At 36.7% G+C, this 14,137-nt stretch overlaps 1 protein-coding gene across 1 annotated transcript in view; it reads left to right on the top strand.

The window, feature by feature from the left end:
* The window catches only part of EMB2738 (GTP-binding family protein), a 147,294-nt gene extending 144,539 nt beyond the window's left edge, over positions 1–2,755 (top strand). Inside the window, exons 9-12 of the mRNA XM_086501162.1 lie at positions 1,286–1,447; positions 1,525–1,718; positions 1,813–1,963; positions 2,052–2,755. Coding sequence (XP_086357288.1) covers positions 1,286–1,447; positions 1,525–1,718; positions 1,813–1,963; positions 2,052–2,252 — 708 coding nt within the window. The 3' untranslated portion in view covers positions 2,253–2,755. The remainder of the gene's footprint in view (positions 1–1,285; positions 1,448–1,524; positions 1,719–1,812; positions 1,964–2,051) is intronic.
* The last annotated feature ends 11,382 nt before the right edge of the window (positions 2,756–14,137 follow it).

Consider the following 14,137-nt stretch of genomic DNA (forward strand, 5'->3'; position numbering starts at 1 on the left):
ATGAGGGGGCCCTCTCTCTCGTGCTTTCTCCCCTTGGTCTCTATGCTTCCGCATCGTCGACTTTGACACAGATTGCGACAGAGAATCCATGGCGCAACATAGGAGCCGTCCAAACAAGAGTGCTTTCCATGGAGGACATTGAACCTCTACAGCCTTTTGGATAGTGATGTCTCTACTGTCAGAGAGCTCCATTGTATCAGCCCCCCCCCCCTTCCCTTTTTGTATCTCCCTTTGTATCAGCTTTCACCCCACCCCTACCCACTATTTTTGTTTCAGTTCTTTGTACTTTTTGTACCCAGACCTGTATTAGATTCACCACATGTAACCTTTTGGTCTCATAGGTCTTTTGGCCTTTTGAAGACATTAATATTACATTTCATCTCTCTCTCTCTCTCTCTCTCTCTCTCTCTCTCTCTCTCTCTCTCTCTCTCTCTCTCTTTTCAAGTTCAATTCATTTATTTGCAGTTTCTATTCGTGTGTTGCTATTGATTTTTGGCTTGGAGTGTCCAAGCCTAACGATTCCGAGATGCAGATCAGTGCATCACTTTCGAAGCTTGTAGTCTGAGGTTTGTTTTCTGGAGTGGAGCCTTGGAAACATTTTTAATGTTTTTGTACCATGCCTATATCGTGCAGTACCCTGTTTGGCAGTAACCAGCTCTTGGCTCACGACGATTCGTTTCATTTTTCTGATACCCCTCTGGACATGTCTTATATGTCTTTTATGTGTTGCTTCTCGAGGATTTGGTTGCCTATGTGTCCTACATTGATTCGACAGCGTCTGGCTCCTTGGAGGGGCTCAAGAGGCAGCCCTTGATATGGAATGCATATGTCATGGACCAGGAGGGTCGGCAGATTGGAAAGAGGACTCACGTTTGATTGGGCTCGGTGGGACTCGGGAGGGTGGTCCGGCTGCAGTTTGTACTCGTGCTTGATCACACTAGTATTAGTCGGGTCAAAATGTATCACTTTTGGTTGTGAACAGTATAGAGAAATCTTTCCAGAAAGTGTCAATTGATATGTCATGTGCATGGGTTGCAAATTGTTAGCATTTAACATGCTTTACTTCTCTGTGTTTCAAAATTCCATGAGAATAGAAACCTTCAAGTGCATGCTGTGCATGGTTTCGAATTGTTTCAAGTACCTAAACATTATTTTTAGGCTCAGTGGATTTATTGACAAGACTAATCTAGTGCTGTGTACTACGGCTTGTGGTGGCCAGAATGAAAGTCTCCTTTCAGCGGCTTTTGAGTTTTTCTCATTCCCACTCATGTGGGTTTGCAAACAGGTTTATCGATTGATAGATACTGCTGGAATACGACGAAGAGCAGCAGTGGCTTCTACTGGAAGCAAAACTGAAGGGCTGTCTGTAAATCGTGCTTTTCGTGCTATCCGTCGAGCTGATGTGGTGGCGTTAGTAATTGATGCTATGGCATGTATTACTGAGCAGGTAGTAAGGCACATTGTGATTTTGTGCATGTTATCATCATTTGCATTCGTGGTTGTTACGAGTCTGTTCAACTGCAGGATTGGAAGCTGGCGGAAAAAATCGTGGATGAAGGAAAGGGTTGTATTATTGTGGTTAACAAATGGGACACGGTTCCAGACAAAAACCACAAAACAACAATGTACTACGATAAAGATGTGCGTGAGAAGCTGAGAGGACTGGAATGGGCCCCCATTGTGTATACATCCGCAATAGATGGCAAGAAAGTGACAAAGTAAATGTTCTAGTTTGCTTTTTCTCTGTAAACTAGAAATTTTCTTCTTTGAGCCCTTCGCTTTGTCTTCTAATATTCATCGTGTTGTGTGAAGAATTCTGGATGCAGCCATTGAAGTGGAAAAGGAAAGATCTAGAAGGTTGACAACAGCAATTTTGAATCAAGTTGTACATGAGGCCATGGCTCTTAACCCTCCACCTAGGACAAGGGGGGGCAAGAAAGGCCGCCTTTATTACTGTACGCAGGTGTGTTAAGACTTCTCCATGTTGATAATGCATTATCATTTCAGAAGTGTTGGAGCTAATATTTCGGCTTGTTTTTGGCATTCAACAGGCAGCAGTTCGGCCTCCTACCTTCGTGTTCTTTGTTAATGAATCTGAGTTGATATCTGATGTCTACAAGAGATATATGGAAAAGCAAATACGTGCCAATGTAGGATACCGTGGCACTCCTATTCGTTTGCTCTGGCGAAGTAAACAGAAGGCTGAGCAGGATGCTCCCCCAAAGGAGAGAGTAGCAGTGGGCTCTGGGTAGGTTTTGGGTGCTAGCCTTGGGGTGTGTCCCTTCGTATCTAATTTTTATGGAGGTGTTCTACTTGAAGTTGGCTTGTATTGCTTGTACAAGTAGTTATAGAAGAAGAATCACTGATTGTGATATGGAAAAGCATCGTATTGTACCGTGTGATGTAAATGTAAAATTTCAAGGAGGCTTTATTGAAGAGATGCTTGGAAAGGCGCTATTCAGTGGTGTACCTTGGTCTGAATAGACTGACTAAAGCATGAAGATGTACTCTATTGTATCATGTTGTATTGATGTAGAGTTGCAGATATTTATGGAGGCTACAATGAAGATGCTATGATTCACAAGGTAAGTTTTATATACGTTGAAATTAACAAGAATGTCTGTCTTGCACTCACTGTGCCAATCTTGGTTCTACCAAGTTTTGGCTTAGAATTTACTTTTTCTTAACTCTAGTTTTATGGCAAGGAACTACTCCTGAGACTCATGTCCTGGAAAGTAACAATGTTTTATATACACTTCCATTGATTAGTCTGCAACAAATTTGTTCTTTTAGACTTACCTAACGTGCAATTTTTTAAACCATGGAAAACATCTCACAAGTAATAAGAATCAATCAATTGTATTGAACACAAAAAAACAAGTGAGATTGGGAATTTTTGAATTGTGTATAAAAAGGGAACCATGCAAAGGCTTTCAATAAAGAGCTCTTGGGGAAGTTCACGTATAAAGTGCTCTTCTTAACCCATAGTATAGGCCTTCTGAAGTAATTTGTAGTGTTTTGAGCACCTTGTAAATGTTGAATTTTGATACTTCACAAGTTTTTCAACAAAGGGGTTTGCGACTTCGAATATCATATTTGTGTGATTTCAAGCTAAGAACAAGCCATTTGTCTGCAATAGGCTTTGTCATTTTCTTTCGTTTTTGTAGACGTTTGTTGCTTACAATGTTTCAAGGACATTTGAAAGACTTACGCATAAAGTGATTATAGCACATCATTATCTTTCCTGTTGCTGTGGATCACATTGATCCTTGTAGCTTTTTCTTTGCTCAAAAAGTGTTTACTTGCTTGGTAGTAGTTTAGTTTTTCACAGCTCAAAGTTTGTGCCTCTATACTCTTCAAAGATATGATGGAATTCAAATCTCCTTATGTATTTGTTTCCCTCAAACTTGTTGTTTATGACAATCTCCTCTTGGTGCAATAATTACATATTTTATGAAGGAATTTTGTAGTGGACATACTCTTTTAACTATAGTGTGCATGTCCTCAAGTTGCTCCCTCAATAATTAAGCTATACCAAATTTTGATCAAACACGAACCTTGCAAGGGGGCATATGAAGACTTATGTTGAGTTGTTGTGCATGCTTTGCACTGCAAGTCCCTCTTCCGTGCATGACTTCTTGCAATATCCCTTGTTCTTGCAAGCTAAAGAAGCTATGATAGAGGCTTTGTTCTCCAATGTCCATTGCTCGTTTCAGCTCGCTTTCTATTTGGGTTAACTTTTGTTGGTCAGATGATCAGATACTTGTTCACCCCCAATCTGCTTTGGCAACAACATTGAGATGATTTTGGAGTTATCATTTCTTGTAGGGGTTGCAATATTGTTTTGATTATGGGTAAATGCCGTCCTTGCTTATGTTTGGGCTCATTTCTTTATTTTGAAGGGGGGAGATTCCATTAGTCTCCCTTTCTTATGTGTGTAAGATCTTTGCTCGTAAGATTAGTGCTCGTTCTTGAGTCATTTGTTACCTTTGTTGTTGTATTTGATACATGCTTCCTAGAGTGATACTTTTCAAGATTGCTGCATTTTAGGAAAATTACCACTTTCTTTGAGTTGGATGGGTGGGTATCACAATCAAGATAGTCCTTGCTATTCTTCTTATGGACTTTGAGAATAGAGTGGATGAAGGAACTCGATTGGATGGGATTTTTGCTTTGGTAACCCATGGTGGTGGAGCTACTCCTCAGCACTGACAGCTTGGCACTACCATCGAGCAAAATCAACCGGATCTTATCTATATTATTGTACGAGACACGGGCATATAACAACTAGGTGTTTGTGAATGTCGCATAGATACACATGGTAATGGTTCATTTGGGACTAGGAAAACTTCTCCCCTTGTTACTCCTAATGCAGCCGCTAAGTTATCCAATGTTGGCATTTCTCTTTAGCCCCTTCATTTTGCTCTTTCCCTTACTCCTATGTCAATTCCTTTGGACTTGGACTATTTTCAGTTTCTTCTCGACCTTATTAACCTTTTTCCTTTGCTCACAGCGTTTGGCTTTGGGGGATACTACTTATGGTAGGTTCAACACCTTGAATAAAAGCAACCCTTTAATTGTGTCTAGCATCAATGAGAGGTTGGGATGATAATATTTAAGGCTTCATTAGTGAATGCTTATCAGCACCCATCAAATAATGCTTCCAACTTTTTCAATTCACAATAAACTACACTTAATTCTTTGTTTATGCCCTATTTGATTAAATCTTAAATTTTCAACTTCCAAATGCAAGTGGATAGTTATCTTGTCGGAGAATAGCACCGATACCTTTGCCACTTGCATAAATGATGACATCAAAGAATCATTTATTAAAATTCAAAAGTTTTACAATCAGTGCATTGGTCCATGTATTCTTCAATGTAGTAAATGAATTTTTATACAATTTAGTCCACACTCATGGAGTATTTCTCTCTAATAGGAGATTCAAATAATAAACTTTGTACGCAAAATTGTGAACAGACTTCGTACAATAACGTCAAATACTTACAAAAGAACATAGTTCATGCAAATTTTGAGGTCTTTGTCGTGAACTAATTGTTTCTATCTTCTTTAACTCAACAGGAATGCTTCATTTAGAAACAATATTTCTTAAAAAAGTAATCAATTTTAGACTAAAAGAAAGTACTCTTCGATGGCTTCAAGTACAATTGAAATTGTTTACGTCAATCAACTACATACTTTAAATGTTCTTTATGCTCTTGTTCAAATCTATTGAATACCAATATATCATCAAAGAAGACATTGAAAAATTATGATGATCAATAAGAATTATATTTATTATTTGTGTGAAAGTGGCAAGTGCATTGTTAAGACCATTCATAGTTTCACATTTGTGTCCCCCCAAATGCAATTTTGTAAATATCCTATTGTGTCATTTTGACTTGTTGGTATCCCGATTTAAGGTTAATTTTACTAAAAATTATAGTCTCTTTCAATCAAGTAGGTCGTTTACTCTAGTAAAAGGGAATCTATTTTTTTGATAATGATCTTGTTCAAAGCCCTATATTATATATATATATATATATATATATATATATATATATATATATATATATATATATATATATATATATATATATATATATATATATATATATATATATATATATATGGAAAGTTTCGTTCCTCGTCCTGCCAAGGAGTACTTGAGTCCTTTATTGTGAGCAAATAGCTTTTATGAGTCCCCTTTGTAACAAATCCTAAATTTGGGTTTATATTCCCTTTTGTGCAATGGGATTTACTCCAACAGGTGCTTTACAAAGTGGTTCACTATTAAGAATGATATCTACCCTATGGTCTTCAAGTTGTGAAGATAGAACTTCGCAAGGCAATCATGCATAAAATAATCTTTAAATTGAGAAAGAAATGCCTTGTGTGAATCATCATGTGGTGGTTGTAGTGTGCTAGACACTTCATTAACAAACACAAAGTATGTTCTATTCTGCTTTTTGATAGCTTTCTTAGCTTGTGTGAAAGAAAGGGAAATTTTTTGGTGCTCAACTGTGGATTGAATGCAAATATTTTTATTATCAATATGTTTTATAATCGATTGGTGGATTGAATTTGTGTTGAAATTGCATACATTAAATCACATAAATTTCGCACAAGGTGCGATAAAAAAGGTGTTTTTTGTGCAAAATCACCATTGAAACTTTCAACTTCCACTTGGGTGCTTACAATTATATCGCTAGTAAAAACAGTCCTAGCTTTACATTGTGATGAGACATGATGTAGAGTGAGTTGATGTGCAAGCTATATAAAAACAATGTCATAACTACTAACATGACCATGAAAATTATGACATCCTTGCTAAAAATAAATTGATGTTTAAGCTGTATAGAAACGACATCATAACTACCATCATCAAGCAAAATATGATATCCTTGCTAAAAATCGAATTGTGGAGCCCTTGGAGACTCAATTTAAACATTTCACTTATTGAAGTTTGATATTGACCTGTAGAGAGCTTTTGTGGTTGTTCTTCTATTGATGATGATAAAAAAGGATCAAATCTATGTATTTGGAAGAAAATATAACTTTGGTTTTGTTCTTCTCAGGCTTGTTGTTCTTGTTGATAGCTTAGAATTCAGTATTTTTTCATTTTCCTCCATTCTTCTTCTTAGCATTCAATGTCATGTTAATAGACTTAGATAAATCTGCAGGTTCAAACTTGGCAGCCTCATTACCAAAATGGAGTGCTAAGCACGAGATTAACTTACACTTCAGTTTTTATCTACTGACATTTTCAATCGCTTGTAATTGAATCAAAAAAATTCTAGGAATGATCAACATAAGCCTATACACTTTCATTTTTTCCATGGGTGTTTGCAATAAATGCACCATGAGTACGTAAATTAACTAGAAAACAAGTTGCAAGCAAACTAAGTGTTACGGAATAAATAAAATGCTTAGTTGTGGCATCATTATCCAATGTTGTAATTCTTGACCGGTTTTGAGAACGAATTGGCAATTGACAGATTTAAAAATTGACATGTAAAGAAAGCATAAAAAATAAGCGGCTATCTTGCTTCTGGTTGGTCCCAATTTGGCCTTTATCATATGCAATTTGATCGTTCGTGAAATCGATGGAAAAAGATATTTATTGTGGACAAAAATTATATGCTTGCTGATAGTCTGATGGAGTCTTCGAAAATGTGTAGATTTTTTTTGGACATTTTAGCCGAAATGAAAAGTTTTTTTACAAATTTTAATAACTGGGTTTTGGATGAAGTTTGAGCCTTCAATAAATTTTTAAATGGCGTCAAAAGCCAATGGTAAAAGGTAGTTAGTATAAATGGATCCTTAGCAAGATAGAGGTCACTTTTGAAAGCCTAAGATTTTGGCCAAAATCCACACTTTTAATGAAAAGTGTGAATTTTTTTTTTTGGACGAGTTGCTGAGCAACAAAGGAAATCAATGGCGCGAGAGAAAGGTTCACAACTTGAGATATAGTCACTATTAAGACCTATTGCAGATCGACCATATACCCCATCCCAGGGCAATCCACTTTGGCATCAAGCAGGTTAATATTATGCATATGTGTGTGCAAGAGTGGCTTCTCACATAGAATTCTTGAGGGTGAATTTCCTCTTTGCAAGCTCTTCTTCTTCCACAAGCTCTTTTTTTTTTGCTTCCTTAAGCAGCCAAAAAATTAATGACCAATTATCCTTACACAGTTTGGGAATAACTTTGAAGCTTAATGAAGTATTAACTTCTCACCATCTTCTTTAGCCGGTCTAGATTTTGTAGCCAATTAATATTTCTCACATAGATTCATTTTCATGGAAGCAATGCAAGAGGGATTTTTTAATAGATTATTGATAACTTCATAGGGTTTTCTAATGTTTAATCATGAAATCCAGTGACCTTCTTTTCCGATTTCAAAGTTTTTCAAGTGCCAATCCTTGCCAAAACCAATCATAGTTGATGTGGCAAAGAGATGCCAACTACTACAGATACCACTTTTGACAAAAGGGGAAGTCATAAACCTCATCTAAGATTTGATTATACATAAAATCTTCTAACTTTCACCTATCACTCTCAAAAACACAAAAATTCAAGAATATGACACCGAATTGCTACAAAGACACACTTACATTTATGTAAATGTTGACATAAAATTGTGAGATGTAAGATGTCTGCATAGAATTGTAAGGAGATGGAATAGGTATAAGAAATGGAAGGTGTAAAATGTACATCCATCACGGTACGTATACTCTCCTCTTGTAAAGTGGGTACCCATCTTTGGTAGAAAATTCTTTTATCGACTCAATTCAACAATCGATAATGGAAACCTGTGTGTGGAGGAATTAGAAGCACTACCAACATTAGATAAGAAAAATCCTAGGAACATGGCTCCATGCCTTGAGTAGACCTCATCATGCTCACATTTTTCTTTTAAGGATGTCAGAAACTCACTTTTGTATCTATGTGAATAGAAGAGAGATAGTTTTTGAAATTCCACTAAGAGCATTTGCTACAACATTATATTGACCTTTTTGAAACCGTAATCGAGTATCATACTCTTGAAGAATCTCAACCCACGTAGCCTTTTGACCATTCAAATCTGTTTGATTTGTGATTTTTTTAATGCTTTCTTGGTCAAACATAATATTAAATTGATCTCCATATAAATAATGTATCCACTATATCATATAGTTCTCTTTCATAAGCAAAATGATTTTTCTAAGCACTATGCATTTCTTATTCTCAAAACCCCTTAGTCTTGTATCTTGGAGTAAAACTACTTCAATAGCACTAGAACTAGCTCATCCCTTTTTTGGAATAAATGGTTTAAATGGATCAACTATCAACTATAGAAAGTATAGGTGTTGATGTTAAAGCTGCTTTGAGCTTGTCTGAACTATGATGATCTTCTCTCCAAAAGAAACTCTTACCTTTACCTTTTAATTGGTCCTTCATAGAAATAGCCAATTGTTCATATTCTTTAACAAGCTTACAACGAAAATTTTAAGTTCTTTCAAATTAATAGTGTTTGTCTAGTGCATAATAGCATCCACTTTGAAAGTATTCTTTGCTTTACCTTTTACTAAAAAAATATGACCAACGTAGTGCACTTCTATCTTAATAAAATCACATTGATTCTCCTTGACTTACAAATTGTGTTGGTGTAATAAGTCAAATGCTTGCCAAAGATGCTTTAATTGCTCCTCTTTGGTAGCAGTCAAAACAAGAATGCCATAAAAAAATACCATAACAAACTTGCTCAAGTATGGCTATATAACACTATCAATAAGTGTCGTGCATTTAGATGGGATATTAGTCAAGCCAATTTAAGGCATAACTAGAATTTCACAATGCCCAAAGCATGTTTGAAAGGTAGTTTTGGGTATATCTACAAGTTGTATGCGTACTTGATGAAACCCAAAATGTAGGTCTCTTTTTGTAACATAACATACTCCACATAATTGGTCAAACAATTCATCCACACTTGGTAGTAGATACTCATTCTTTAAAGTAATTGAGCACTACACATGATAATATACACACATATGCATAGTATCATCTTCGAATGACTGTGTAGATTGGTGATTAGTTAAGCTTGTAGATTGAATATTTGAGTTTGTTCCTTGTTATGATTGTGAGTTATCAAACATTGTGAGGAAAGAGGAAAGAGAAGCAAGTTGCAATGGGGAAGTTTCATTGAAATGAGACATTTCATTACCAAATGTTGAACTTGAAATGAAAGTAGATAAAACATGACACAACAAGTAATAGAGAAATAAATATTCTATTTCATTATTAGAATTAAGTTCAGAAATTTCAATTGTTCAATAAGTGGTGAGGAAGGGATATTTTTTTCTCTCAACTTTAGCACCTGTGACCCATTAATGACCTTCAAGTATTAGACTATTATGCTCATAGCAATGGTCTATTGGAGAAACCAATTCTTGCAAGCAATCGTAGATTGAAAATATGCACATTTACCCTATCCATGTTCATCTTAAGTCATAGTGGGCCCTTGCAATTCGACGGGGAATTCTTTAACTTGTGTATCCCACACCTCCATGTCATGCCCATTAATCAATGCTACCTTGTAATGATGCGAGCTAGGAGTGTGGCAGATTAAGTTTCTTAACCAGGTTATAGTTAAGGAAATTATGGGATGTATCATCATCCACCAAAATACCTACCTTGTGCACTTTGACAATTCTTTGAATCCACACAAGATCATGTGGTCTAAAGGTTGCTTCTTGCAACATAGAGGCAATCAAACACCATTCATGAATCTCTTTTGTATGGGTAACTTCCACATTGGCATACTCCAGAGAGAGTAGTTACACTATTTGCACTACTTTCTTCTTCCTAACACCTTGTGCTTTCCCTTTGGGACAATCCTTTTTTTCATGATTCCCTAATAAATAATTAAACTAGAGATTCTCTTTCTTATCTCACATGAGATAATGTGCATGCACTATCATTTGTACTATGCATGGTGCACTATGATGTATGAAATGATGGAGTATATGTTTTCTCTTTGTCAAGATCATCACAAATATGGGCTTGAATTATGGAATCATTTGAATTTTTGGGCCTTGTATCTTTACTTGCTTTTTAAGCTCTAGATCAAATACCTCTAATAAACCCACACACTTGTTGAATTTCATTCAATCCATCCAATTTTTAGATGAAATCGTGATAGTGAGATATGTATTGATTCAATGTGTGCTGAAGTCACATTGAACATGAATCTTAATCAGACTAATTTTGATTGTTCTCATTGGTTGGAAGGAAATCCTTTTGGAATACTTCTCAAAATTAGCCCATGTTTTAGGACGGTCAATGTTGCCACATCAAATACGAATCTCAATCAAACCAATTTTGATTGTTCTCATTGGTTGGAAGGAACTCCTTTTGGGATACTACTCAGAATTAGCCCATGGTTTAGGATGGTTATTATTTTTATACATCCTCCAGGCCTTGCCTAAAAATGCGAGGCTCGAGTGCATTGCCTTGAATACATCACATTTTAAGGCCTCAAAATGGGAGGCTCGTGTGTATTTCCTTGAATACAATGCTCCCTTGAAGCTTGAGCTTGACCAATTTTGTGCAAGCCATCGTGCAGCTCCTTGTGTGGGGAAGGGGTCTTGCACATACCTCCTTGGAGCTAGAGAGAGAGAGAGAGAGAGAGAGAGAGAGAGAGAGAGAGAGAGAGAGAGAGAGAGAGAGAGAGAGAGAGAGAGAGAGAGAGAGAGAGAGAGAATCTTAGCTTTGCATGCATGTGAAAAGCCTCACCCTTTGCCCTCCCTTTTCTTCAATACTAATACAAGGGCAAGGGTAAATAATGGCTACCATTCCTCCCGTCCAACCTCCTATTTATGTGCAAATAGGGGGCATGTATTGTTTGGTCAAGTGAGGGGAGCCCTCCTAGCTGACTATACCCTGTACAAGCCCCAAAATTTTGATGTAATCTATTCTATTTTTCTAAAAAATCTTTGTAAAAGAGTCCTTATGATTTTGAGCCGAATGATGTACACTCCAGTTGTATTATTTTGACATGAGCCCAAAGCCGTATGAATGGGCCATAGCCATTTGAAAAGCCCTAGGTATGAAGCTCAATAGATTTAGCCTGAATAAAGCATACATTATCTCAAGTTTTGAAGAGCTTTTGTGTGTATAACAATGAGCAACTACTCAATAGTAACTTGTAACCAAATTTGGTCATGAACTGTAATCAAAATTTGATTTCACAAAGTGCATTATGTTCTTTGTCTCTTGATCTTTCCTTTATGTATAATCATTTCCAGTTTTGTTGTGGTTAATGACTATGTGTTTGTGAGCTAATTCTATAGATTTAAGTGGCCAAATGGTTGTTAAATGATATTTGATCATAGGAGAGTGTTGTTAGATCTTAGGATAACCTATCTTAACTGTTCTGTTGTTGCAAATTTTTTGGACATGGACCATGATGGATCGGGATTTTAGTACCTTGTTGGATGACCTCTAGACTTTGTAGATCAGTGTTCTTAGATCTAATATAACTTCCCCTAAATTTTTGTTATGATTTGAATTCATTTGGTTGACGAAATGATGTGATGACCTAGAGTGGCGAGATAGGGCATAGACAGATTTTTTGATCAAAGAGTGAGGGTTTTCTTGTTGATTAGGAGTTAGCTTGTTAGGTTCACTTCTTGAGGTTAATGCCCTCAAAGAGTCTTCGTACCCCATCCGAGTATTGACATTATGTTAGTGTCACATAGCTATGCTACAGATGTCTGTCTCGCAGCCTCCCGCTACTATTGTCAGATAGCTATGCTACAGATGTCCTTATGTGGTGAGTGACCTAGTTGTATTCAGAGCCTTTTTCAAAATATTTTGTTACCCATTATGTTTACACTTTAACAATAAAGCAGCTAGACACATGATTTACATTAGAAAACGCAGCCAATGAGCAACAACCTTACGTAACGTAGAAATACATGGAAAGCAACACAAAAATGAAAGAAAAGATTTTAAAATATTGAGTTTTGTCCCATTTTCGTGAGGTAACTTCCTACTTTCACAAAGTAGGGCCCACTGCTAGTAGCCATCAAGTTCATGACACCTGTCTACTGATTGATAGCTAGCCCTCTCCCTTCATTAAAAGATATCCACTACCTTTATGAAAGGCTTTCAAACCTCATTCTCCCTCCATTTTACCTATGGCTTCGTCTTCTACCCGCCCAAGAAGTTCTAGAGGTTGCTCTACACTGTCCCCAACCAGCATCACCATTAGTGTGCCAAGAAGACCATGTAGTAGCATAAGCACTATCTCAATCTCAAACTCTCTCACTACAGATAATAGGTGGCAAGAGCAGAGGATAAGCAAAGGTTCTTGGGTTCTTATGCAGCCAAGAAGGAGAAAAAGCTAGAAAGCAACAAACATATTTCGTTTTTCATGGAAAGCAAGAGTTCTGGATTTCAAAATCGAGGTCGGTAAGAAGATTGTGAAAGAATTCTTTGTTCAACATGTTTTCACTCACTCCGATGTGATTGCTAATGGCAGCGATGTCTCCATGGTACATAATCCACTGTGCAACTGTAAGTTAATTATTTAGCACTAATCTATAAATGTTATCTTATTTTTCAAATGAGAATCTGTTTTTTTTTTCTTTTATCACAGGTATATAATTAGGTTATACAGATGTTTGTATTTATTTCTATTCTATTACATTCACATATGTTTATCCTTCGTCATATGAGGAATGGGAGCCACTAGAGTGCATTATAGGTCTCATCTCTATGACCCATGCTCATATTGGATCTTGCAATATGCTGGCAGAACTAGCAAAATCCTGGCAGACGAGGATATTTTCTTCCATGACCATTTCTACCAACTCAATCAAAGGAATCAGAGAGGAGTGTTGGTGAAGGTTCCACTACCAACCAACTCGAACTCTGTGGATTGGCCCGTTCCCGACACTACAATGAGTGAGGCATTGAGGAGCAGGCTCTATAGGGATGTTCAGAGGTCTCTCCGAAACTTTGTACGTACTAAATTGGTGAAACTTACAAATTTTTGTTCTATTGGTCTCTTTGTTGAGTTATTTCATACCTGCAAAGTACATGTTGCTATAATAATGCTGCTCTAGAAATCATTTGATTCCCTCTTGTGTGATAAGCTTCTTGATCGAGGGTGGTATGTGAAAGAAACAGATGGCATATGTTGCGAGATTTCTCTTGACACTTTCATTGTCAAGTATATGCTTGCGACACAGGCATTAATAATCTCCTTTTGGTACAAGCGTTCTCACATTGTTGAAGGTTGCTATGTGCCTATGGATCAAGAGGCATCAAGTTTGACAAACAATGTTGTCATAGACGTGGAAGTGGTGGAAAAAGACCTAAATCTTATGACAGTAATTACAATAAGGCAGCAATGCAATCTTTTGCAACCTTGACATGACATAGTGGAGGAGACTGTTGACATTGACTCCGTAAACTTTTCTTTCTTGTTGAACGGACGAAGAGTAATGCAACGAAGGGAGAAGCATTTTTTCTGTGGAGATCTCTCTGGCCGTATTCAAATTGTGCCCATGTAATCATCCCTGAATGGCTTCAACGAAATGTAACATTTTTTACTAGTTTAATCTTAATATCAAGAGTTTGCTCAAGG

The sequence above is a fragment of the Adiantum capillus-veneris genome, chromosome 26, assembly GCF_014529385.1.
Source record: "Adiantum capillus-veneris isolate H3 chromosome 26, ASM1452938v2, whole genome shotgun sequence".
In the NCBI taxonomy this organism is placed as follows: domain Eukaryota; kingdom Viridiplantae; phylum Streptophyta; class Polypodiopsida; order Polypodiales; family Pteridaceae; genus Adiantum; species Adiantum capillus-veneris.